We start from the raw sequence: 18,787 nt of genomic DNA, 5'->3' as shown, positions 1-18,787 counted from the left end.
TTTGACTTAAATAATTTCTAAATTCCCATTCTGGTCATCAGGTGGCGAATGATTAAAACTTGGCAGCTGGGCCTAAGAATCCCAAGAACAATATTAAACAATGTGTAGATTGCTAAGCCCATTGGAGATCTACTAGATTAGAATCTGTCAGCCTGGAGCCCCAGAATGTTTTTTAACAAGTTTCCGGGTACTTCTGTTGTGGTCCGTCCATGAACCTACTATTAGACATCATTGGGATCTAGTACACCCCAAAACTTTTGCTCCAGTCACCCCACAGAAATTAGCGATTCTCCTTGGATTTTTTTGGATGTGGAAGCTTCATGATCATGTACCTTTTTTTTTTTAACATCTTTATTGGAGTATAATTGCTTTACAATGGTGTGTTAGTTTCTGCTTTACAACAAAATGAATCTGTTATATATATACATATGTTCCCATATCCCTTCCCTCCTGCATCTCCCTCCCTCCCACCCTCCCTATCCCACCCCTCCAGGCGGTCACAAAGCACCGAGCTGATCTCCCTGTGCCATGCAGCTGCTTCCCACTAGCTATCTACCTTATGTTTGGTAGTGTATATAGCATGTACCTTCTGATCTCTCATTACTGTTTCCATTCCAAGCCTTGGGAGCCTGATTTAAATGTATGAGTTATTTTTGGAGTTAAAATATTAAATATTTTCATGGTTAGGAGATGCCTTCTAAAACTCTTCATTTTTCCTGATATTTGACACCAGCTAATTTTAATAGCTGGCTTATCAATCTAATAGCTGTGAAGGACTCCGTGTACAGTTCCCAGTTAAGGATAAAATGCTGTGTTTTAGCCTTTTAGGACACTGGGAAATAAAACCAGGCATTGATGAACATGAGTAGTCATTTATGTAGAGACAAAAGTCTGTGAATGGAGACAGTCTTCTAATAAAATGCCAAGTTCCTGTCCCTATGTCTGCCCCAAGCCAAGCTGACATCAGGACTGGCTAAATAATTTGCAGGGCCTAGTGCAAAATGAAAATGAGGGGCCGCTTGTCCAAAAATTAAGAATTGCAGGGTGGTGGCCGCAGATCATTAAACCTGGGCCCTTCTAAACATGGGTTCCTGTGTGAAGCCAACCCTGGAATTGGTCTCATTTATTAGCTCTGAGAAATATTTCCTCTTTTTTTACCTGCTTATAAGATGGCTTCAAAAGAGCATCTACATAATAATAAGAAGAAAAGAGTTCTGAACTACTGTACAAAATTTTGAGGTAGGTAGACTCAGTTGACTCAGTTTTAGGGTTCTGTCTTTTTTTTTTTGAACCAGTGTTAAATTTGTTTCTACTTCACTTGTGTGAAAGTTTATCCGACCACTAGAGGTATATCTCTTCTTTACTACCACCCCAGAAGGAGCTTCCATTGGGATCTTTTAAAAAACACCAGCCCCATAATCTGAGATTTCAAGCTGGAGTTGAAGCAGTGCAGTGCCTGCTGTTGTTTAGACATTTCCATTGTCTGAAGTTGAAGGTTTTTGTGGGTGGTCCCCCTCTGTTCGGTGTCACTATCAACAAACGTGTGGAAAGAAGAAATAAGCACAGATGAGGACAAGCTTCAATCAGCTCTGCCTTAATTAGCGAGTCGGTTGCATTTGTAGCACAGGCAGAATCAATTAGGGAGCTGGGCTAGGAGACAGCACTGGCCCTGCCATCCGCCCAGCCTGGAGAATGTACGTAGGTGGCTCCACTGAAGAGGAAGAGATGCTGTCCCTGGCCTCCTCCTAAACAAGGCTCCAAGACTGCTTATTTCACCCAACTGTTTTTAGTTCTTTTATTTTCCAAGAATTCCTCCTATCTGCCAGGCTCTCTCTGCCTCATCTATCCACTCTCTTCCTTTCTTTCAAGGGCCTGCCCCTCTGAGGTGTCATTGTGTGGGTTTTTCTGGTTCCCTTGAAGGCAGGGACCATCTCTTCCACTGTCCCTACTGCTCCAGGTCAAGAGTGAAGCATGCAATGGGCACTTGATAGCATGTCTGTCTGTCGTATGGAGCAACCTGGTATTTCTGCAAATTGAAAGGTGGCTTCAAGGCTGATTCCAAAATTTGGAATTCTTCCACAAATGTGGACATGCTAGGAAGAGGGGGCTCATCTACAGCATTGAGGCTTTGTCTGTGTAATGATGCTTTCATTTTTAACATTTCTTCTTATACAAAATAATAAAGAATGTTGATAGGCAAAAGGAAGAAAATTTTAAAAGTCACATGTAATCTTACCAAAAAGAACTCACTATAATACCATTGTGTTTATCCTGAAGGCCGTTATATCAGGTATATGTGCTTTAAAAAAAGGTAGATTGTAACTTCTTTAAATGTCTTTTAAAATTAATAGCAAGTTGTGATAACCCTTCTAGTCCCTGAAATACTCTTTACAATATTTTAGATGGCTACAGAGCATTTCAACCTCCTTATTGTTGAAAATATAGTTTGCTTTCCTTTTTTTTGCTCCTATAAATAATGCTGTAATAAGCATCTGTGTATAAATATTTGCATATTTTCTTGATTAATTCCCTATAAGAAATTCATAGAATTGAACTTGGGTCCAATCATATTTAACTTTTGCATTCATATAAGGCTTTTTATATATTTTAGTTTGTCCATTGATTCAACAAGTATTCGAGTGTCTGCCTTGGGCTAGCTAGGCACCATAAGGGTGTTGGGGCCATAATGTGAGCAAGACAAATGAAGTCCTTTCTCTCATGGAGATGCCAACTGTAAATATACATCTCTTCATAGCTGAAGTTTTCAGGGCTTGTCATTGTGTTTGGAATGAACTAAAGATGTGACTTCTGTCTGGTCTCATATACTACAGTTGATGAAAGCCTCCTTCCTCCAAGAAGCAAACTTGAATCAAATCAAGGTTTTTTATAAAGTTTATGAACTTGGACCTTCAGAAATGTCAGAAAGATGTGAAGAGTGAGGGCCTGCCTGTTTACACACACACAACAGCATCTTGCCAGGCAAGACACAAAGCAAGTGCTTCTGTCCAAGTAGCATTTGGACTGTGGCTTTCCTCAGTCTCTGGAAGGTTCTCAGAATTGGCTCCCTCAGAGGCCTCACAAGGAGGATGATGAACTGATAAGGCAGGGAGTCCTCCTGGACCCCACCTTGCCCTGCTGTGCAAAGCTTCTGTGGAGGCACCAGTTCCACTTCAGGTATTTCCAGATTGCAGAGAATATCCAATTCTGTGCTCATCATCATCATCTTACATAGGATAGTTAGTGCTTCTGTCATTGAAATGAGGTTGTAGCTCAACTGACTACCTGATATGAATTAATACTCATTGTTCACATCTAGGAGATCCATCTTGTCTCTAATTTGGCGCTAGTATTAAACAGCTGCTACCTCCAGACACTTCAATTTGTAATATACACTGTTAAGGAGAAATGGGGACTGACTCAGACACAGTTCTATCAGGTCTGTACTTTCTCCCCCAAATTGCAAACATCTGGACCTGCCTCTTTAAAACCAGCTTTATTGGGCTATTGTGTTTTCACGTTTGAGAAACACAGTCTGCCTTCCCCACTGGAATCTAATGACAGTCTAATTCACTTTGTGGTAGTGGTGTCACAAGATGTGTATAAGTGCTTCTCTCTGCAGCATGTAGAGGGGGAGCACACGTAGTGAGAAGATAAGAAACAAAGGGTAGCTTTCCCCAGGCAAGAAAAATCACAATATGTCCCTAAAGAGTTAGAGAAAAGGGTTTCTGGAAAATAGGTGGTCCAGGGGGTGGTTTGAGACCTAGCAGAAAAGAAAGAGTGTACCCAAGACAGAAGAGAAGGTAATAGTGATGACCACAGCATTTATTGGGTGCTTTATATACATCAGCCTCAGCTTAAGTACTCATGCCCTAGGTCCGTGACATATGTGCCCAAAAGATGGTGTAAAATTAAGCCAGGGGCTTTCTCAAACTCCACTGGAGCATGGGAGAATTATCCCAGGGTTGGGGGTGAAGGAGGGTTTGTTGTCAGGAGGAATTACATCATGATGAAGAGTCCATATTTATGTGAAATCATCTCGTGGCCTAGTATCAGTCAGGTCGGAAGGCAGGAATGGAAATCCTCTGGGCCTCTGACAAACAACCTACTGCAGTTTGGGTTTGGAGCTTGTTGGCGATGGGACCATTGCAATGTGTGAAGGCTTTTTTGGAAATTTCCATGAGGAGTTTGGCGTCAGAATGAGACAGACATGATCACTGGGACACTGCTCCTCTATTCAGTCTGATTTTATATTGACATGAGCAGTATCCCTATTTTAGGAGAAGGCGAGTGGCACCATGTCTGTTACCCATAGAGCTGAAGATTGGAGAGCTTCCACAGAGCACTCATACCTCTAGCTCCTTAATTTTAGTTTGTCACCTGGTGGCCACAATACAAAGCATGTTTGATGAACACCTGCTCTCTAGCTATCTATCAGAATTCTGCACTCCCTGGGCACTGACAGATGCTAGGTGTGACCCAGGCAGCAAGAAACGGGGACCTGCACACTTCCCATATCTCCTTCGCTCACATGCACAATCTTGTTCCATTGGATCTCATCAAAAAACATAGATTCAACAGTAAAATTATTAAGAATTTCAAGATAGTGACAGCGTAGCATTAAACCAAGCATGGGCCCTTTGAGCATGGGGCGCTCTGTGGCTGCATATGTCATGTACCCATGAAACCAGCCCTGCGTGACATCCCTAGGGCTCTGTATGCTGCATCTTGTCAGGGATGTCGAGAGCTGCACCCTGTGTATTGGAAGGGGCTGATTGCATATGGGTTTAGATATGGGGCTCTGCACTTTGAAACCCACCTTCCTCTTACTTGCTCTGCCATCCTGGGCAAGTATTTCACCATTCTAAGCCTCCATTTGCCTATGTGTAAAATAGGAACCTAATAGTACCTTTTAGGGGTGTTTAGGAGGATCAAGTGAGGTTATGGATGAAAAATACCCAGTGCCCAGCACACAGTTATCATCTGGCCAGTGCTGGCTGCCATTGGAGGAATTGGGTGAGGCAATTTCTGCAAGCCTTCCCATGGCTGCAGCAACCCTTGTCCAGATGTAATGGGCACAAAATTTGGGTCTGCTGAACTCAAGTGACGTGGATGGGCATCATTGATAGGTAGTTGTTAGCCTTTCCCCCAAGTAACCCCAGCCAGGACCACTGGCTCTCAGTGACTCTGTGGATGGGGAATTGTGTTGTCTCCCGATGGCCACTTTATATATTAATCCCCTGCTTTTAATTGGGAGGGCTCAAACATTCCATTATAATTACATAGGGAAAAACATGATTGCTGTTATCACAGAGAGAGTTATCAGTATTGATTCAACTAAATCAAATGCTGGTGGAGGGAGAGGGTTGTTTCTCCAGGACCCTCCACTGGCCTGGATGTTGTGACTGTTTCACAGAGATAAGCAGCCTCGCCGTGCCTGCTGGCATCGGGCATAGGCAGCCGTGGCGCTCGTGCTGGTTCATCTCCCCAGGCTTTAAGCTGCACTAATTGCTTTGGAAGCGAGGCCTTCTCCTGAGCAGCAGCATATGCTGCATGAGTGCCTAAAGCAAAGATAAAAAGCCAGCCGCCTCCTCCTTTATTGAAGTTTAATAATAAAATGGAACCATCACCATTCCCAATAAATGGTTTATTTTAATTTAGAAAAATAATGGAAACTGGCCACCTTCTGGCACACAGTTGTTGAGGACTCTTTTCCTGGCTTGGCTAATTCTGAACCTCCTGTTCTTTGGTAGCTTGCTCTGAAAGACACTGAGGCCTTGGTGTCGGTAAAATCAACCATGTGTCTCTCCATTTAATAAAACCTGGCCCTTAAAGGGTGAAATAAGTCATTTTTCAAGGTGGATTAGACTGTAAAGTTGTAAACCAGGAAGTTGACATAGGTGTTTAAGGTGTAAAGTTTTGCAGGATTTTTTTTCAAATATTTCTTTTAACAAATATGAAATTAAAGTAGTCTCACATGTTTCTGTCATTGCAGTTCTTTCAGATGATTTTTCCTGTAATAATAGTGAGAGGTCAGCTTGATAGCTCTTACATTAAGAGGGAAAAGAAGGCATAGATGAAGGCAGTATCTTTACTAAGGCTTATAGAGGGGGTGAGTGGCAGAGTGGGAGTTGGAATTCAAGACATCTGGCTCCTGCTTGCTGCTTCTAAGGCACTGATGCTCTCACTTTTCTACCCAATACACAGAAGCTTTCCCATCCCCATTTCATAGGGAGCAAAATTGAGGCCTGAGAGCCAAAGCTACTTGCCTCGGGGTGTCATAGCCGGTAAATGGACTAGCCAGAACTAGGACTCGGTCTCTTGAATCCCAGTTCAGTTTGATTCTTGCGAAGTCCATGGGGTCTATATACCAGTTGCTAACATACAAGTATAATATGATTGCATTAAATATAAACATTTTTGATCTTATAGTAAGTCGCCAGACCTGAGAATAGGAAAAGAAATCTGTATTGATAAGAAGGCTGCAGGGCAGTCAGCCAGGCCCCTTCATTCCCTTTCAGACACTACCCTTGGAGTGCACACAATTAGAGTTCATCTTCAGCAAATTACTCCAGGCCATGGGGAGCAAAAGCCATGGCTGTTCCATCCATGTGCCCCACGAGTGTGCTGTGTAGGAAGTGCCTGTCTTTGTCTGGCATGGGCACTCAGACAATGTGCAAACCAGGCAATGCAATGACAGTGATTAAGAAGGGGAGGAGAGGGGCATAGATGAGATGAGAAGGATCATTGTAATGCAAGGGGGTCTTTGGGGAGGTATTGTCTCAGCCAGGGTTATTGTGATGGGCTTGGTCATCAAGGTCCTTTGGATTGAGTGGCCTGAATACAGCTAGATCTGGTCAGGCAAAGAGGCAAATTTATTGACTCGCTTACCTGAGAAAACTAAGCATGGCTGGATCTAGGGGCTCAAGCCATGCTGTCTTGACTGTATCTCACCCCCTTCCATTGTGGGCTCTGTTCTTCTTGGCTGTTACCTTTATTCAGATGATCTCTTCCTGTGCAGTGGCTGCTGGCAGGACCAGCCTGACTCCCTGACCTCTCAGTAATCTCAATGGAGAGAGTCTTCTTCCTCACGTTCCAGTAGAAGCCCAACTGTGGCCTCTGGGATGGAATTCACAGACTGGACAGGGCTGATCAAAGGGCCCACCCCTTGATCTGGGAAGGAGAGAGAGAGATGTTAGCCTCATCCAATTTATATAAATTATGGGGTGGCGGGGAAGAAGGAAAATCAGAAGAAGGGGAAAGGATGCTGGACAGGCAAAATCACACATAGCCACTGGCCTTAGAGTTTCCTCTGACTCACCATTAGTCAAGAGGAAGGACCAGACTAGCCCTTGTGTCTCCAGGTCAGTATTATCCAATAGAACTTTATGTGATGATGGAGATATTCTTTAATCTTCACAGTCCAGTGCAGTGACCACCAACCATATGGGGCTGTTGAGCATTTGAAATGTGGCTTGTGTGATCAAGGAACTGAGTTTTTAATTTTAGGTAATTTTAATTAAATTTAATGTAAATAGCTACACGTAGCTCATGGCTACCATAATGGACAGAGCAGCTCTTAGTGGAGGTCATATTGCAGGAGATGGTTCCCTGGAAGGCAAGACCCCCTGTCCCCGCTTTGGAGGAGAGTTGGGCTGAGGGTTAAATGCAGAGCGTGGAAGACCAGGATGATGAAGTTGAGTTGGTTTAGGTTGTGGAGTAGGAGGAAAGGGAGTTTGGTTGTGAGGGAGAGGACAGGGAGGAAGAAATAAAGGGAGAAACTTTCATCTGTGACATCATTTGGAAACCTCTAACTTGAGGAAATATTTTTTCTGTCTCATATATGAACCCAGTTTCTACCAGGAAGAAACAAAATCACAATTGACCTTGTTATAATAGCAAATTGAGGGGAGTTCCATGACATGTTATTGCATTTTACTCTAAATGTCCAACAATAAAAGCAACCATTGCCTGAAGCAACATTCTGCACATGACATGCAGCTACACATGGAGTAAAAGAAAAATTGGTGTGTCATTAAAAAAAACTGTAAACTTGTGTGATTGAACACAATTAAATGCAGTAGACAGAAATGACATCAAATGAATAGAACGAACCAAGGCAGCGTCCAGTCACTGGGATGTGAATCTGGGGCCGGTTAAAGACCAGACTTTCTGATGTGCCTGTCATCCTGCTCTGTGTCCTGTAGGGTATGTTGGGGCCACCCTGAGGTGGTGCTTGTCAAGCCTAAGTCCTCTTGGTGGTCACCACTCACCCACAAGTCGGGTTTCCAAGGGTGGAGGTTCTTGGAGAAGGCAGACTGATTTGCTCTGATCCCCTCTTGCCCACCTGCAGCGGGATGCATGGGCTTCCGCAGATTCAGTCAGTTTCCTAGGTTTGTCCACCGAGTGCTCATGGAGAACATGCCATGAGCTCGGCATCCTGTTGGGCCTTAGGCATCAAGCAAGAATAACAGAGAAGCAGGAAACTTGGTTCCTGGATGTGTGGTTTGCCTGGGTCCCTGGTCCTCAGCATGCCACTTGATAATCACCTGTAGACTCAGCTGCAGCCCAAGTGCAGGGATTAAGAGCAACCATACTGGAGACAAACTGGCCAGGTGTATGTCAAGCTCATAGCCAGTGCCTGGCATGCAGGCTATCCCCCCCACCCCCCACCAAAAAAAAAAGAGCAGCAGGTGTGTAGTGGAAAGAAGGAAGGCATGAGAGCCGCTGAAGCCAACCTGGGTAGAACCTGTGCCAGGCAGCTTGGAGGTATGTGAATTTAGGCGCAGTACTGGACCTCAGTCTTAGCATCTGCAGAGTGGGATGATGGAACTTCACAGGGTTGTTGTGAGGACCCAGTTGACTGGTGTTTGTTAAGGACCTAACAGAGCAGGCTTCCAGAACCGCGGCTGCTCTGGTAAGCATGAGATCATGGTTGCTGGAAGGGTTGGACCAGGGAAGAGGTCTTGTGGGTGGTATGAGGATCCCCAGGGTGATTTGCCAACTTCACATCCAGCCTTGATTCATGTTAGGCTTAGGTGTCATTAAAGCTGATCACCAGGGCTTCCCTGGTGGCACAGTGGTTAAGAATCCGCCTGCCAATGCAGGGGACACAGGTTTGAGTCCTGGTCCGGGAAGACTCCTCATGTCGCAGAGCAGCTAAGCCCGTGCGCCACAACTACCGAGCCTGCACTCTAGAGCCCACGAGCCACAACTACTGAAGCCTGTTCTCCTAGAGCCCATGCTCTGCCACAAGAGAAGCCACTGCAATGAGAAGCCCGTGCACCGCAACAAAGAGTAGCCCCCACTCGCCACAACTAGAGAAAGCCCGTGTGCAGCAACGAAGACCCAACACAGCCAAAAATAATAAATAAATAAATTTATTTTTTAAAAGATAAGTAAAGCTGATCACCATAAGGATCCCACTCAAGCTTTCCAGTCCAGTTTGCCAGCAAACCTGCAGTCCATCCTGATGACCAGAAACCCCAGGCAGAGCAGCATCTTAGAACCATCAGTCATGTCCTAGGATCAGTCTCTATGATGCTTCGATCACTTTCGGAGTCCTCAGGCAGACACATTATGAGTGGGTGTCACCATGTGGATGCTGATGGCACTCTTGGAGCACTGTTGGGTCTCAGGCACAGTAGGAGAAAGGAAGCCACTCCTAGGCCAGGAAGTCACTGGCAAACCTTTACCACTAACCCAGCCCTCTTGCCCCTCTCCCTCCTAGTGACTTTTCCAGCCATTTCCCCAGCAGACAAGGGTATAGATGCCTTTGGAAAGAGAATAATTCATTTCAATAGAAAAGATACAGTTTTGGAATGGGTCAGTTGGAAAGTGATGCCAGGTGCTGTGTTGCTGTGGACATAGGCTTTGGGCCAGTGACCATCATGTACATTCCTGTGTACCTGGGCATGCACCTGGGCCCGCTCTTGCCTCTTTGTTGGGAAGCAGAAATGTTTGGGTTTCACAGTCACTTTCTTTGTCCCCTTTACTTTCCAGCTAATGCTGGGCTTCTGTGGAACGGACATAGCAGGAGGTCCTGGGGCTGCTCCTGAAGAGGCTTCTTCCCATCTGCCTGTTCCTCGAAGCCCTCTCTATTTGTAGCCTGGATTTCCTTTCCATAGTCACAGTTCTCATGCTGTGATCCAGTCTCTAGCCTCACTCTTTGGCTCTTTGGAGGTGGCTATTGAGCACCTTCTGTGTATCAGAAACGTGGTAGATGTAGGGGACAATAGACAACCAGACATGCCATGTCTTAGGAACATCACAGTCTTAAGTGGGGAGGGAATCTAATCAGGCGATTACACACCTGAAGTGCTAAGTGCATGGTGGATCTGAGCCTGGTGTGCCAGCCTGGGCTTGCAAGGAAGCATTCCAGGCTCTCAGGTGGGTGTTCTGGGAAGGTTCCCAGGGCAGGAGGGGGTGACGTTCAAACTGAGACCCCAAAAGTAGGTAAGAGAGACCATCACGATGGGGAGGGGAGGGCAGAAAATGGATGGAGAGTGTGTTCCCAGTGGAGGGAGGGCATGCATGGAGTCTTAAAAAATCATCAAGAGTGGGAAAATAGAGGGTGGGAGAGTGGAGAGTCATGGGAGATGAAACTGGAGAGGAAAGCAGGAATTTTCAACAAATTGCATACTTTTCACCAAAATCTGAACTACTTTTCCCCTAAAATGTAATCAAAGCTAAAAAAAATACACATGGAAGGTAAATTTTATATTGAATATGTTCTTATGTTTTGAATTTGAAAGGCAGAAGCCAAATTATGACCATTTGGGTCTGAGAATCATTGGTTTTGCCTTGGCATGTGCTTGTTCATTCAAGGTTGGTGTTTCATATAACAGGACAGATGCTAATGGATTTTTTTGCTTTGCTGTTTCAGCACTTCAGGGAGCATCTAGACAAACTTTTTGCCAAAGGAATCGGAATGCTGGATATAGCTCTGAATGAGGCCTTCAACATTCTCAGTGATGTAAGCTCCTCTTTGATTTGTCTTTCTTTTCTCCAGGAGAATAGATGGGATTTTTTAAAAACTTGTGGACCAGCATTATTGTTAGCCCTGGCTGTCACTGAGCAGTATTCACAGGCATAGAATGTGGGGAAGGTAAGGCTGGCCATATGAGTGATCTGGTGAACCAGGTCCACCTGGTGAAGCCATACCAGCCCCCTGCTGGGCAGAGTTGATGGTGCAGTCTGGTCAGGGGACTCACCTGACACACTCATTGACTCTGGGGCTGTTAGTGTCTCAACACTAGAGCACCATCTAATGCAGATTTCTTTTCACCTGAAAAACTCTCAGTTTCTTCATGGAGTAGACTCACTTCTTACTGTGTCACACTGAGTCCCTGCCTGTGGCGCTGTTCAGAGGGAGAAGGGCTTCTCTGTGTGGTGTTTAGGGAGTGCTACAAGCTCTACCTATCCCTCCCTCCAGCCCCCTGGAGATTCACAGTACGCAGTGCACACTCAAGGCTTCAGTAAGTACTGCAAAAAAGAATGCCGCTTCACCTGCTGTCTCTCCCACTTCTTTGAACAAAGAATCCTTTTTTCAAGTAGCACCTGTTAACATCCTGTGAAATATGTTGGGGAAGCTTGGATTGGTTATTCTTCCCCTTGAATGCAATTGTGTTAGGCTAGAACAACATGCATCTTTGTGATCTTTTTACTCTGGGAGGGCAGTAGGAAAAGAAATGACTGTATTAATGCAGGTTCTGTATCATTTATTTAACTACTATATATTGCATGCTCTTTAGTGTCAGACACTGGGAATAATACACCAGTGAACAGAATAGACAAAGGGTTTGCTTTAATGGACCTAACATGAAAAGGTCAGCAACCTATGGCCCAGGAGACAAATCAGCCTGCATCTTGTTTTTGTAAGTAATGTCTTATTGGAGCACAGCCATGCCCACCTGATTATGTATAGACTATGGCTGTTCTTGCACTACAATGGCAGAGTTGATTAGTTTCAATAGATACCATGTGGCCTGTAAAACCTAAAACATTTACTATGTCGCCCTTTACAGAGGTTTTCTGACCCCAGTTCTAATGGGAAGAGACACATGAAGTGAGTAGTCTTAAGGAGAACAATAGCACCACTGTTTCAGTGTGATAGGACTTGCTTCTTTACACAGTGAGGTCAGGGAAGAGCTCTCTGATTATGTGATGTTGGAGTAGAGACCTGAAGGAAGTGAAGGAGCAGCCATAATGGATATCTTGAGGAAGAAATTTCCAACAAGAGGAACAGCAAATGAAAAGGCCCTGAGGCAGGGACGTTTGACATATTTACAATACAGCAAGGAGACTAGTGTGACAAGAGCAAAGTGGGGAAGAAAGAGTGTACTAAGAAATGAGATCACGGAGGTAGCAGGATCATGTGGACCTAATAGACACTAGTGAGGACTTTGGCTCTTGCTCTGCATAGGATGGAAAGTCATTGGAGTCTGAGCAGAGAATGACACAATCCAACTTGGATTTTAACAGTATCCACCGGCTGCTGTATTGATAAACAAGGACAGTAGCCGGAAGGACATTATCTAAGTGACATATAATGGTGGCTTTGGATGAGGGAGGTAGCAGTTAAAATGTTAAGGAGCAGAAAAATAGAAACCACTCTAGGTATTTCAAACAGCAGAAGTTGAACTCAGAAAGTTGGTTGCACAGGGGATGGAAAAGCTGAGAAATCAAACAAAGAATGAAACAATCCATGGATTAGTACCAGCAGGAGGTAGCTCCTCTCTAGGGCAGGAAGGACAGCAGGATGGAGGGATGCCATCAGAGCCTCCTCATTGTGGCTGTCCAGATGGGAATAAAACCATGGAGGGGGCTGCCCAGCACAAGCTGGAATCCTGGGGAGAAGGGCCTGTCCTGTGGAAGCTAGTGCCTTGGAGGAGATGCTGCTATTGCTGGAAAATGCCCAGGCCCCCAAAGCAGAGAGAAAGGGAGAAATGACTTAGAAATACCTTGGCTTCTCTCTTGTGGCCTTCAGTGTTTGTTCTCCTTAAGACGAAACTTGTCAAAACTGTTGGAGAGCCTGGGAAATGTGGTTTTCAGGAAAAAGACACATGGGGTGGAGCTGAAAGCAAACAAGTGACAGCTATGTTGAGCTGTCGCAGGAGCTGGGAGACCAGCTGGAGGCTCAGAGGCCTCGCCTCTAGGTAGCTCTCTGGGCGGCCTGCTGTCAGTTTCCAGGTGGGCATTCACCCAGCACTGCACTTGTTTTGGTGGTCAGTTATGCCTGACTCCATAACTTGAGTTTTTCCCACTCAGCTACAATGGCCTCTCAAGCCAAGGGTAGGCCCTGATTCTAGACTCTTTTACCAATAATATCTACTCACACATAGAAGGCCATTTACGTCTCAGTCCTGAGCCAGTATCATGTACAACTGCAGAGGAGAGAAACATAAGGAGGGAGGGTGTCATTTCAGCTTCCTTCATACAAATTGGAGGCCCTTCCTTCTCACCTCGCTCCAAAGTGCTGTTGGCTACAGATAATTAGCATTTATGTACAACTCGGTGTTTGGGACAGCACATGCCTATTAACAGCATGTTAATAATTAATAAACATAACTGACCAGCGTCAAGGACCAAGTTACATCTTTAAATTCTGCTTTGAACCCTGGGTAGGCACCTTCTCAGGACTGGGAGATGCTGAGCCCTTCATCTCAGCAGGCTTTTGCTAGGGGGTGGTATTGAAAGGACTTGCCACATTTGGGAAACTGGTTCTCTTTATTTCTAAATCCTGGTGTCTAGTGCAGGGGGGCGGCTACTCTGAGCTGGGGAGTCCCTTGCTTGGAAATGTGCCCTGCAGATTTCTGTTTTTCCTGTTCTTTGGCAGAAGTGGTAAAGGAGTGGAGAGTTAGGAGACACTTCTTGTATTTAAATTTGTGGCTTCTGGAGTCAGGCAGGCTGGGCTGAGAAGCCTGACTCAGAACTTGCTGTGTGACCTTGAAAAAAACTCTGCTCGGTTTTGCCTTTATTTTCCTCATCTGTAAAATGGGGATAGGAATAGACCTAGCACTGGCCACTTAATTTGTGAAGCCCAGTGCAAAATGAAAATGCAGGCCCTTGTTCAAAAGTTAAAAAGAATTTTAGGAGAGTGACAGCAGAGTGTTCAAGTAAGTGTGGGGCCCTGTACAGCTATGCACGTCACATGCCATGAAGCTGACCCTGCTGGATGGGGGCTGAGGATTCAGCATGAGGAAGTGGTGCCCTGCTCCCTTTCAGCAGTGCTGGGTTGGGTGGGAAGTGCCATCTCCGTGACCACAGAGACACTAGGCAACCTCAACTTTTGCCAGGTTGCCTATGGTTTCTAGAAGCAGCTCCCACTCTTGATGCTTTGGTACTACTCCCTGCCCAAATCCTCAGGAATATCTGCTTGTCTTCATCTGACCCTTTCTTCTTTTCCTTGCCCTGGCACCTTTTCTCTCCCCATCCATTTCACTTATCAATTTTGTTTTAAGACACTCCTAAATAAAGAAGATGTGGTACATATATACATGGAATATTACTCAGCCATAAAAAGGAATGAAATCGGGTCATTTGTAGAGATGTGGATGGATCTAGAGACTGTCAAACAGAGTGAAGTAAGTCAGAAAGACAAAAACAAATATTGTATATTAACATGTATATGTGGAACCTCGAAAAATGGTACAGACGAACCGGTTTGCAGGGCAGAAATAGAGACACAGATGTAGAGATGTAGAGACAAACGTATGGACACCAAGGGGGGAAAGCGGCAGGGAGGGGTTGGTGTGATGAATTGGGAGATTGGGATTGACATATATACACTAATATGTATAAAATGGATAACTAATAAGAACCTGTATAAAAAAATAAATAAAATTCAAAAAAAAAGAGACACTCCTAAGTCAGTGATCCCACTGCATGCCCAGTGGAGTGCTGGTCTGCCACAAGGCTCCGATGTAGGTGTTGTGGTCAAGGTGCAGGATGCCATCCTCCTTTTGGAGACTCACAATACACTTGTGCTACTAGAGGCCTTAGAAGTCCCACAGTGATCAGACCTTTTAAAGTGTGTCTATACCAGCACCCAAACTTATTGACCCAGGAACTCTTTACATCATATTACAACCTCAGGATAGAACCTTGTAGAAATCACAGCTTAGCAAGCACACCTTCAGGCATAATAATATCTTTTTATCCTTTAAGAGGGTGTATTACACTCCCAACACCTCTAATAGCCAGAGAAATCTCCAACACGTGGATTTTTTCCCTTGAAACCTGGTGAGAGAAGTATTTTTGAACCAGGGAAACCTTCCACACACCTGCTTGCTCTGTCTTCACCTGTAAAACTCCTCTGGGGTCTGGCCAGTCAGAAAGTCTGAGGGGTTGAATGTAAATTCCAGAAAGCGAGAAATGGAAGGAACAAAAATGTTACAAAATGTCCCTGCTTGAGATTCATTGACAGTTGGCACCATATTCTTTTGAGTGTACATTTATCCCAGAGAGAGAAACATTTCCATCCCATCCCTTGCCATTGGGCTTTTAAATAGCCGAACACTTTGAAAAACAGAGATGGTTAATCTCCCGTGAAAATGAAGCTTTAGCTATTTTCCACTTCATCAATATGACCTTTAGTGATATAATTCTCTTTCTGTGTATTATGCCTGCCTTTGCAAGTCAGTATGAAATAAAAAGCTATTTCTTGAACACACAAATACACATTCTCTCTCTCTTTCTCTTACACACAATTTGAAATGACAATTATGGTTAGAGCTTAGAATGGTTCAGAGGTTACTATAACTAAATGAAGTTAATTCTGTTTTGCAATTACCTGCATTTCAGTTTCAGTATTTGCTCAGATGACTTAAAGGCTTTGAAAGGCACGTTCAAATAAACTTCTAAGACCCTTCTAGCTATTGATCTCTGCTGCATTCATTAGATTCACTAAGAACACAGAGCTGGTTTGCTACAGTAGTTAGCATCTACCTTGTCATGTGACAACTGCAATTATATTTTTTGGCGATGAATACAATCTTTGCAGTGATTACCTTTTAAAAATTTTTCTTAGCCAATTAAATAAAATTTGGTGACATTTCAAAGACTGTTAATCACAACCAAATGCTCTAAATGTCAGGATGCATTGAAATTTTCACTGCTAACTGATGAATCACTGAGCTAATTGTAGTTCATCATCAGGCCCTTGTCATTGTTATTATTATGGAAAACACTTCCATCTCTCTCGCTATTCAATAAAAATAAGTTCTAGACAAATATGAAGAGAAGAGATATTACTCATCAAAGCATTTGAATTTAATTGCATTCTTCAAAATTCTCCAACTGCAGATTGCTGCAGAGAATACCAGGGACTCAGCCACGGAGGAAAGTAATGGTTCTGAGTAAATAGCTCCGGGCAGCCCCTTCTTCCAGTCTGCAGTATTCAGATATCTTTATTTCCCTCTCTTTCTTGCCTTTTGTTTGGGAGAGTTTTTCCAGGATGTTTTCAAATGAGTTATATGAACAACAGTCCCGGGGTGTCCTGATTTTTTTTTCCCTTCTGCAGCCTCTGTGACCAAATGCATACATCACTTGTATTCAGTGGCACGTCACTGGGTTTATCCAATGCCGTGAAGGCTGTGTTGTATTGCAGGCTCTCCAAAACATCTCCAGAACAACCTGTTGTTAAGACAAGGCTGCAAAGCTGTTCTTTCTTATTGCACTATGTTGGTAGTATCTTAGTAGCATCTCAGAGAGGAAAGGACAAAGTCATTTATTGAGACTATGAAAGTCTAGTTGAGGTGGGTCTTCAAAGTGGAGGAAAGGGAAGAGGCTTTGTTGAAACTGGGTACGAATCCTAAGTTATAGTTTAGGATTGGTGGATGCAGCAAGGGGAAGATTTTGAGGTCAGGGTTTCAAAGAGTTTTAGGGTATAAATTGTCCTTTGATGCTTTCTGTTGAAGAGTTGATGGGTCTTTCAGGAAGTTCCTGGAATAAGCAATAAAGTTATTTGCAGTTTTCATCTTCCTGAGCAAGAGTTTTCTAGAATAGTAAGTTATGTCAATAAAGACAGTAGAATAGGAGTTACGTGGAAAGCTTTGTGGTCCGATGGCCTTAGTTCTCAGGTATTTCTACCTACTGATACTGTATCATGGGCCCTGTCTGCTCATTAATTTAAGGGCATCTGTCCAGTCTGAGTTGCAGGAATGGCTGTCAGGGCCAAGACTAAAGTGAGGCACTTTCCAAGGGCACAGAATTTAAGGAGCACTCACTCACTCTCAGGGTAGTGGCCTTGGTGACTGCCGTGGCACCCTGGAACACTGGAAAGGATAAAGGGAGGAAGAGCAGGAGAAGGAAATGCACATTTGTGGAGCCATTGGATTGAGGAATGTCATCTCATCATTGGGACGCCATGGGTAGAATGTACCGAATCTGGGAGTAGATTCTGGAGCCGGACTGCCTGGGTTCAGATCTCAGCTATGACAGATATTAGCTGTGTGATCTTGGGCAAGATAGCTAATCTCTCTGTGTCTCTGTTCCTCACCTGTCAAATGGGGTTAATGATAGTACTTATCTCAGAGGGTAGTAAAGATTAAGTAGGTTAATACTTGTAGCCCAGCATATAATGAACATATAACCTGTGTTGTAACAACCATATAAGCATATTATTGCCATCTTATAAATGGAGAAAAGGATATTCTGAAAAGAGACCTTATCCTAGGCACCAATTTGTGGTGCTGAGATGTGTTTGAGTATTTTCTGCTGTACTATGGTATTCCATGCATGTTTTGAGTTGGTTTTGCGTTGTCCTAATACAGCCATGAGGCAATTCATTCCATCCATCCATCCATTCATCCAATCTGCTTTCAAATTACTGCAACTTCAGACTCTCCAGTAGTATTCTGAGTTCATGGAGACTGGGCATTACTCTTCAGTGTGAGTGCTTTCTTAGCTCTGGTTCATCAGGAGCCAGCAGCAAATCCAAGGGCTGCCTCCATCCTTCCCTCGTGTCATGGTCAACATATTGAACGTGCCTGTACGTTGTCACTCCATGCCTTTGTACATGCTCTTTGCTCTCTCTGAAAGGCCCTTACCCCAGATGCTCACCTCCTTCAGGTATTACTCAAATGTCACCTTCTCATTGAGGTCTTCCCCGACTATTTTTTCTAAAGTTGGCCCTCTGCATTTTCTATCCCCTTTCTTGCTTTCTTTTTTTTTTTTTGACTTAGCATCACCATTATCCAACATACAACATAATTTACTTACAACATAATTTACTTACTTTCTTTGGTATCTCATCAAATAGAATACAAACTACACAAGCAAAGAGATTTTTGTGTTTCATCCTCAGTGCTGTGTGGGCACTTAGGAAATAATTTTACAATAAATGAATAAACTTCACAGATTGTAGTGGTGGGAGTTTTCACTACTGAAGGTTAAAGTTGTTTTGTGTGTTCCCCATTGTCATATAATTGTAGGGTTTTTAAAGGACATTGCTTTGTAGCATTGAATTGTAGCATTAATAGCATTCATTAAGGGGATTCTTCACCAGATTCAGGGGAAGGACAGGAGTCTCTGACAACCATAGTCTGGTCACCCAAGCTACCACGCACAAAGGCTGGGCACTTTTGAAATGCTATGTAAAACTGAAAGTTGAAATTTAAGAGTTTTGTACCCCAGTGGGCACAATCTTGGAATTTCAGCATGCTATACATACTAACATACATAAACAAATATATAATGTTACATGTTAACAAATATATGTTTAAAACAAACCCTAAAAATGGGGTTCTTACAGTGTAGTCTGAATTGGCACGTTCCTGACTTTATTCTC

The 18,787-nt window shown here is 43.9% G+C and overlaps 1 protein-coding gene across 1 annotated transcript in view; it reads left to right on the top strand.

Annotated features, from left to right (window-relative positions):
* Positions 1 to 18,787, top strand: part of CACNA2D3 (calcium voltage-gated channel auxiliary subunit alpha2delta 3) — a 788,855-nt gene that overhangs the window by 386,465 nt on the left and 383,603 nt on the right. The window contains exon 10 of the mRNA XM_060164015.1: positions 10,883 to 10,972. Within this exon, the coding sequence (XP_060019998.1) occupies positions 10,883 to 10,972 (90 nt within the window). The remainder of the gene's footprint in view (positions 1 to 10,882; positions 10,973 to 18,787) is intronic.

Source organism: Lagenorhynchus albirostris, chromosome 10 (genome assembly GCF_949774975.1).
Source record: "Lagenorhynchus albirostris chromosome 10, mLagAlb1.1, whole genome shotgun sequence".
Classification (NCBI taxonomy): Eukaryota; Metazoa; Chordata; class Mammalia; order Artiodactyla; family Delphinidae; genus Lagenorhynchus; species Lagenorhynchus albirostris.
This window is presented reverse-complemented; position numbering and strand designations above follow the sequence as displayed.